Source organism: Lipotes vexillifer, unplaced genomic scaffold (genome assembly GCF_000442215.2).
Source record: "Lipotes vexillifer unplaced genomic scaffold, Lipotes_vexillifer_v1.1 scaffold479, whole genome shotgun sequence".
Classification (NCBI taxonomy): domain Eukaryota; kingdom Metazoa; phylum Chordata; class Mammalia; order Artiodactyla; family Lipotidae; genus Lipotes; species Lipotes vexillifer.
The window spans coordinates 690,558-698,931 of record NW_006796443.1 but is presented as its reverse complement, the minus strand read 5'-3'; the positions used below and the strand labels follow the sequence as shown (position 1 = coordinate 698,931).

Sequence of the window (8,374 nt, the reverse complement as noted above, 5' to 3'; positions counted from 1 at the left end):
CAGATATTGCTAGATGTTTAAAATATGATCAGATCCTTCAGAATTTTTTCCCAGAGAGGCAAGTTTAAAGGCTGACAATACCAAATGCTAGGGAGGATGTGGAACAATAGGAATGCTCATTAATTGCTGGTGGGAATGCAAAACAGTACAGGCCACCACTTTGGAAAACATTTTGGCACTTCCTTACAAAGTTAAACATAGTATTACCATGTGATCCAGCAATCACAGTCCTTGGCATATACCAAAATGAGTTGAAAACTTATGTCCATGCAGTAACCAACATGAGTGTTTATAGCAGCTTTATTCATAATTGCAAAAATTCAAAGCAAACAAAATGTCATTTAGCAGGGAAATGGATAAGTAAACTGGTATAAGTACACAATGGAATATTACTCAATGATAAAAAGAAACGACTATCAAGCCGTGAAAAGACATGGGAATCTTAACTGAATATTACCAAGTGAAAGAAGATATTCCAACTGCAAGACACTCTGGAAAAGATAAAACTAGACAATAAAAAGATCAATGTTTCCCAGGGGCTGGGGGGCAAGGAAGAAGAGGCATAAGTAGATTGAACAGAGGATTTTTAGGACCGTGAAACGATTCTGTGTATTACTGTAATGATGATAGGTACATGACATACATTTTTCAAAACCCATAGACCTGTACAACACAAAGAGTAAACCCTAAAATTAAACTACACGCTTTAATTAATATCAGTGTTAAGTTCATCACTTGTAACAGCGGCACACACTAATGCAGTATGTTGTAAACAGCGGAAACTGAGAAGGGGTGGAATATGTGGGAGCTTCCTGTAGCTTTCTGTTGGATTTTCCAGTAAACCTAAAACTGATCTTAAAATCTATTTATTAAAAAAACAAAACCCCCAAAACTTAAAGGTATCTCTGCAGAAACCTGCAGGGTTTTTCCCATTTTCCTACAGACTCATGATTTCAAATGAGAGGTTGCTACACCTTTCATAAACGTTAGAAGAAAAGCTAAAACTTATTGAACCTTTATATTATGGGTACTACGTATAAGTATGTTATTCTACTAATTAACAAATATTTATTCAGAGCAAGTATATCCAGCCTATGTTTAGAGGTATATCACCTACGCAATTTAGTTCAATCGTCACACGCTATGAAATACTATTGCTATTAACGTTTTCAAAAACAAGAACTCTGAGAAGTCAAACAACTGATAAACACTAGAACGGGTATCTAAACTGAATTCTACACCCAAAGTTCGAAACCATAACACCGAATAGAAGAGAATTAGCGATTTCTAACTCCGTCATCTGAAACAATGAACAGCAGACAATCTCGCGATGTTATTGCGGCTACTACTACTCCCAACATGCAAAGCGGCTACCGTGCCGCAGCCCGTGCCGCAGCTGGTGCCGCAGCCTATGCCGCAGAGTCCGGAGGGCCCCGGCGTGCCTCGAGGCACGAAAGGTAACCTGGGAGTCGTAGTTCTCCTGGACGCCTACTGGTGTTGCCAGCGCGGCGGTGGCGGATCGCTCGGTTCCAGCCAGTAGGTCCTGTGAGGGCGAGCTGAGGCGGAGAAAGGGCGTGGAACTGGAAACGGGTGAGTCGGACGCGGTCTACGCGGTCGAGGGAGGCGGCACCGCGGCTTAGGGTTGACTTAAATAAATGGACCCGTGCTGCAGTCTCTCTGGAGACACCGCGGTCTTAGCGTCAGCGAGCAGAGGGTGAGGAGGCGCCAGAGCCCGGTCCTTGCACCAGTACTCGTCCTCAGCTCTCGGCCAGCATCTCCACCATGCAGTCCCGGGAAGAAGCTTCGCGCTCTCGCCGCCTCGCCAGTCCCCGCGGCGGGAAGCGGCCCAAAAGGGTTCACAAACCCACGGTTTCGGCTTTTTTCACGGGCCCGGAGGAGCTGAAGGACACGGCCCACTCCGCAGCCCTGCTGGCCCAGCTCAAGTCCTTCTACGACGCGCGGCTGCTCTGTGATGTGACCATCGAGGTGGTCACGCCTGGCAGCGGGCCTGGCACGGGCCGCCTCTTCCCCTGCAACCGTAACGTGCTGGCTGCCGCGTGTCCCTACTTCAAGAGCATGTTCACCGGCGGCATGTACGAGAGTCACCAGACGAACGTGACCATGCACGATGTGGATGCCGAGTCCTTCGAGGTGCTGGTCGATTACTGCTACACGGGTCGTGTGTCATTAAGTGAATCCAACGTGGAGCGCCTGTACGCCGCCTCCGACATGCTGCAGCTCGAGTATGTGCGTGAAGCCTGTGCCTCCTTCCTAGCCCGCCGCCTTGACCTGGCCAACTGTACGGCCATCTTCAAGTTCGCCGACGCCTTTGGCCATCGCAAGCTGCGATCACAGGCCCAGTCGTTTATAGCTCACAACTTCAAGCAGCTCAGCCAGATGAGTTCGATTCGGGAGGAGTCTCTGGCAGATCTGACCCTGGCCCAACTTCTGACTGTCCTGCGCCTGGACAGCCTAAACATCGAGCATGAGCAGACCGTGTGCCACGTGGCGGTGCAGTGGTTGGAGGCGGCTCCCAAGGAGCGGGGTCCCAGCGCTGCAGAAGTCTTCAAGTGTGTCCGCTGGACACACTTCACCGATGAAGATCGGAATTACCTGGAGGGGCTGCTGACCAACACCATGGTGAAGAAATACTGTCTGGACCTTGTTGAAGGGGCCCGGCAGATGCGATATGGTGACACGTTGTGCAAGTCTCTGGTGCCAAAGCCAGAGAGCAGCAGCGGTGGCGGCAGCAGCAGCGGCGGCGTTAGCTGTGTCGTTAGCGGCGCTGGTGGTGGCGGCGGCGGCGGCTGCAGCAGCAGCTCTGTTGTATCGGTGGCAGAGAATCCACCCCAGAGGCTGGGTGTGTATGCCAAGAAGATGGTGATCTTCTTTGGACATCCCAGAGATCCCTTTCTGTGCTGTGACCCATACTCGGGGGACATTTACAAAGTGCCATCACCTTTGACCTGCCTTGCTCACACTAGGACTGTGACCACCTTAGCTGTCTGTGTCTCTCCAGACCATGACATCTATCTGGCTGCCCAGCCCAGGAAAGACCTCTGGGTGTATAAACCAGCCCAGAATAGTTGGCAGCAACTTGCTGACCGCCTGCTCTGCCGTGAGGGCATGGATGTGGCATACCTCAATGGCTACATTTACATTTTGGGTGGGCGAGACCCTATTACCGGCATTAAACTGAAGGAGGTGGAGTGCTACAGTGTCCAGAGGAACCAGTGGGCACTGGTGGCTCCACTGCCCCATTCTTTTATTTCCTTCGATCTGATGGTAATTCAGAACTATCTTTACGCGCTCAATAGTAAGCGCATGTTCTGCTTTGATCCCAGCCACAATATGTGGCTGAAGTGTGTTTCTCTGAAGCGCAATGATTTTCAGGAAGCCTGTGTCTTCAATGATGAGATCTATTGCATCTGCGATATCCCTGTCATGAAGGTCTACAATCCAGTCAGAGGAGAGTGGAGGCAGATTAATAACATTCCCTTGGTGTCAGAGACTAACAACTACCGGATTATCAATCATGGCCAAAAACTGTTGCTGATCACCTCACGCACCCCGCAGTGGAAAAAGAACCGGGTGACCGTGTATGAATATGATATCAGGGGCGACCAGTGGATTAATATAGGTACCACATTAGGCCTGTTCCAGTTTGATTCTAACTTTTTTTGCCTCTCAGCTCGCGTTTATCCTTCCTGCCTTGAACCTGGTCAGAGTTTTCTCACTGAGGAGGAGGAAGTGCCCAGTGAATCTAGCACTGAGTGGGATTTAGGTGGATTCAGTGAGCTGGACTCTGAGTCAGGAAGTTCAAGTTCTTTATCTGATGATGATTTGTGGGTTCAGGTAGCCCCTCAGTGAAATGCGCAGGGTCAGCAGAGTGTGTTATAGATAAGCTGAAACACTGAGATGTTTTTACTGCTTTGGAAAGTATCTTAAAGAGACCCTTTCATTTTGCTGGAAAAAAAAAAAAAGTTGATTAATTTCAGGTTTGGTTTAGAAAGGGTATTGTTGGAAATACTAACGTAATTTAATGTTACAGAATTTAAACATTAAAAGAAATCAACCTATTTAATAATTTACTGTTCTAAAAGTCCAGTGTTGATTGTTTAGTATGTTTATGTTTGATGACAATATAAGTTAGTTGTAATCAATAGTCTTCTATTATTAAATCTTACATTCCGTCTTGTGCCACAAGTACTTCAACTTGAATTTTAATTTCTACAATAGAAAACTGATTGGTTAGGAATTATTAGAGAGGGTTGGAAATCATCTATTTTCCTTCAGAACAGTGTAGTAGATTTCCAAAACTTTAAACTAGGGGGTTTTTACAAAATGTGTTCTAACACATATAGTCTGCTAAGTTTTAGTTCAGGTTTCTCCTCTTTTGTGAAAAAAAAAAAAAACATATGTTTAATGTGGCTGAATGGTGATTTCATTTGTGATAATATATAGAATGGTCATAAGCTCACTGAAAGTAAAAACAAAAAAAACAGGATTCTACTGTTTGAAAAGAAATTTCAGTTTTAAATCTGTAATATAACGTGTATTTGCAAATAGTGACCAATTTTCCATCTAAAAAAATTCCATTCTAGTAGTGTCACCAATCATCTAAAATACCTTTAAAAAAAAAAAACCCAGTAACTTGCTTTGTAGGTTCATATTTTAAATCTATACTTGATACATGCGTCACTGAATCAGAGGAATAATCCTTTTTTCACTGGACATGATTGTGAAAATTTTTATCCACTGTCCTAAAAAGTTTATGTGATTCTTAAAATATTTTGGCTGTACAGTTTTGGTGTTTATCTTAGAAGATTTGTCAACAAGATGTGATTATTCTTTACTGTTTTGTGAGTAATATTGGTTTTGAAAGTATGTATTAGTTAAGAACAGTATTTTATTGAAATCAGTAGTTATTGTGTCTATCAACTATAAAATCAAGTGCCAGCAAAGAATTTTCAAACTCTAAGTTGTGTATAGAACTGTTTTGTGTAGCCTTGAAAAATTCTGTCAGTTTTGTAAGTCGCTAAATGTTATTATCAGCTTAAAGGTATTTTTCTATTAAAAGTTTACAGTTAAATAACATAAGTGGATGATAGCATTTGGGGCCAGTAGTGAAAGTATATTTCGTCTAAAATATTTCTCTATGCAGTGGTGTACAAGGCTATTTTATTATGGTATTTGTATCTGTTCTGTGTTTCTCTATGAACCATGCTCCAGTCTTTGTTTCTGTCAGCATATGTAAGGGAAAGAAAGTCCAGAAATAGAGAATAAATCACACAAAACTTACATTGTTAAATACATGAAAACATAAGTGCTTACCTCTTGAGGGTTTATTAGATATAGTTGTTATTGATACATATACATGATAAGTGACCAGATGTTTATGGTGTATAACTTTTTCTACACACAGTCAGAATTATCTCCCTGAATCTTCATTCAGTGACATGATAATTCCTCTTCTGTGTTTATTCTCTAGTGACAGCGTGCTAACATTTCTTACATCCGGGCAGAGTACAGAGGAATGTGCTCTTTCTGGTAGGGAACTGGATTTTTTATTGAAATACCATAGGATGAAAACAGAGAGGAAGACATAAAAGGTTGTTTTTTTTTTTAAAGATATTTCTTAGCCATTTTGATGGGCTGTTTGAAGATTCTACAAGACGTTCCTGTTCAACATTTTTAGTAAAATAAGATGCTTGCTTATCCTACTAGTATGTGTTCCTTCAGAAGGACAGACATGCTTTTAGTTGCCTGAGGCTCAATTTTGTTCCATTTGACATCAGGGTTGTTTTCGGCACTGTCCTTAACACAAAGCTGTTTCTCAATAGGGTTATTTTTTTGGCCAACTTTTTCTTCACCAGGAACTTCTTGTTGATAGCTTTTTCCTTTGTGGGTTTGAAATAGAACAGTGATGATCTCAACCAGACTATCCTTCTGCAGAATTAAGATGTTCAACTGATTGATAAAAGACAGATTCTCCAATTGTCATTTTCAACCTTTAAGTTAAAGCCTAAGCAAAATAGTAGTAGTATCTTGGTTTACAAAGAGATTTTCTTGAGAAGAATTTGGTTTCGTGCTATATTTGTGAATTAGAGAATAGTTGTTAATCATTATTTTATGGATAAGTGATTTGTATGTGATTAGTTACAAATAAAACATACTAGAATCTAGACTTTCTGATTTTTTAATTCATTGTTTCTGTTAAATGTATAAAACCCTTGCTTGTACAGTGAATGACAACTAGCAGTGTTGAAATCCTTTCTTGACTGGAAAGTACCCTTGTCTCTGTTTTCCAATTAATCAGCACATCTTTTAATAAATATGTTTGTAGGACTGCTATTTGTAAGATTTAGAATGACGTTAATTATCTTTCGTATCTGTCCCTGTAGTCTGAAAAGCTCAAAGGACCCCAATTTTTAACAATTCTTTTAAGTTCAAACCATAAGTGGTGTTAGGATTTCCAAAAGGGTAAAGTAGAAATATTTGTACCTGATCTTGTTGAGAATCTGGGGAACACTTTTGATCTACTCCCAAGAAAAAGGCCGGTGTCATAACGTCCCTGAAATTATAAAAGTATGACTACTTCTGAAGCTCATCAGACTCAAGATAAGAGCACTTGTGACAGTCTCTCCTCCCCATACCCACGTAAAACCTTTAACCCTTACATCATTCTAACTAACTTTAAAGGAACATTTTTTACAGCAAATATGATAAAGCAGCGAAGTATGAGGAAGCAACTTTACTTATAGAAAATGTGACTATCAGTAGAAACCTAAAAGAATCAATGTCACTTTTCGAACCAACTAGAGGGTTCAATGTATACAAACCAATTGTTTTTTTAAATAATAATAAAAAGCAAAAGACACTGTTCACAGAAGTTGCCAAACCTCAGAGTACCATGGAGGCATAGGTTTGTGCAGAATAGGGGGAAGGGCCCCCCTCCTTTACTCTGCGCCCTTTGTCATTCTTATCTGTTTCATCAAACTTCCATTCCTCACATCTTTAACCTTGAGGACTTAGCATGGTCCAAGGCACAGGGAGAGTAGGAAACAGATACTGTTGTATAACATTCCATCCATATCTGAGACATTTTGTCCTAAAACAGCCTAGTCTGTGGGGAGTCACCTGTCTGTATTGGAGCCACCATTTTTCATTCTCACCTCTAAAGCTAAAATTGCTGCTCAGACCCACTATATCAATCAGGAATATTCTTTTGGGCAAACTATTCATTAATTGTAGGAAAACTAGTTTAAAAGGACTATGTAAATGTCAGGCAAAGTATTTCTTCCAAAACAGATACGTTTGTGCCTTGAAGAAAAAGAAGAGCCAGGACTCTCAGATAAATTAATATCACCTTAATTTACATCATCTTAAGAAAACAGAATAGAATTTTGTTTTTGCATACTGTAACTGAAAAATTCAGCCGTGGCGCTCACTTCAGGTACAGCCTGATCCAGGATCTCAATGTCTTCAGGGCTTTCTTTGTACAGAGAAGATATCATGGGGCAATGTGTTCCCTCATTTTGTGCGTTGATTAGAATATAGGGGCGGTTGTATGTAATGGAGACCCGTAATTGTGTAAATGCGTTTCTCATATGCAATTTCTCACGTGAAAGTCCAATCTGTTATGTTATCCCTCATCTAGAAAGTTGACTGGCACCCAGGCTTTTCTGTTTTCTTGTTCTGCTACCCTTGGGGTATTGTCCCGACCCACATGGTCCAAGCTGGTTCACCCTTGTGTCCACATTCCAGCCGTTAAAAGGGGAGGAAGGGGGAGGGGAGGACACGCCCCTTCCCTGTGAGGGAAGTCGCGAGCATTGCTTCAGTTGCGTGACATTGGCCAGATCTTAACTACATGGACATACCTAGCAGCAAGAGTGCCTAGGAGAGGTTGTCTTTGTTCTGGGTCAACATGTATCTAGTTAAACTTCAAGGGTTCCTTCTTATGGAATGAGGGAAAAGGCTATTAGGTTAAACAGCAGTGTCTATGACACCATCTGTCAGGCCAGGTTTTGTCACATGGCGGCCAGAGTGATAACACCATCCCAGCGGTTACTGCAGTCAAGGCAAGGTGGCTAGGCCTCCTACCCCAGAAACACTCAGAGAGCTCCCTGGGCTCCCGCTGCCGCTCTGTACAGAAAAGGCAAGGACATTTCATCTTGTTTTGATTAAATAAAGCCTTCTAGGCTCAGTGTGTACTGGTACCCTACATCATGAGCCAGTCTTATATTGGCATTATATCGTAGAATGTTCCAACTTCCTAAAAGGAAGGAAGAGAGTACTGAAAAATGGCTCTGTGTGATCAATGGCAGTATTAATGATCTTAAACAGCAAACGTTGCTTCTAATTAAAATAGGAG

At 42.1% G+C, this 8,374-nt stretch overlaps 1 protein-coding gene across 1 annotated transcript; it reads left to right on the top strand.

Annotated features, from left to right (window-relative positions):
* The first annotated feature begins 1,782 nt into the window (after nt 1–1,782).
* LOC103071436 (kelch repeat and BTB domain-containing protein 6) lies at nt 1,783–3,870 on the top strand. The gene has a single exon (XM_007468604.1). It carries the CDS (start codon nt 1,783–1,785, stop codon nt 3,868–3,870), a length of 2,088 nt encoding a protein of 695 aa, XP_007468666.1.
* Nucleotides 3,871–8,374: the final 4,504 nt, after the last annotated feature.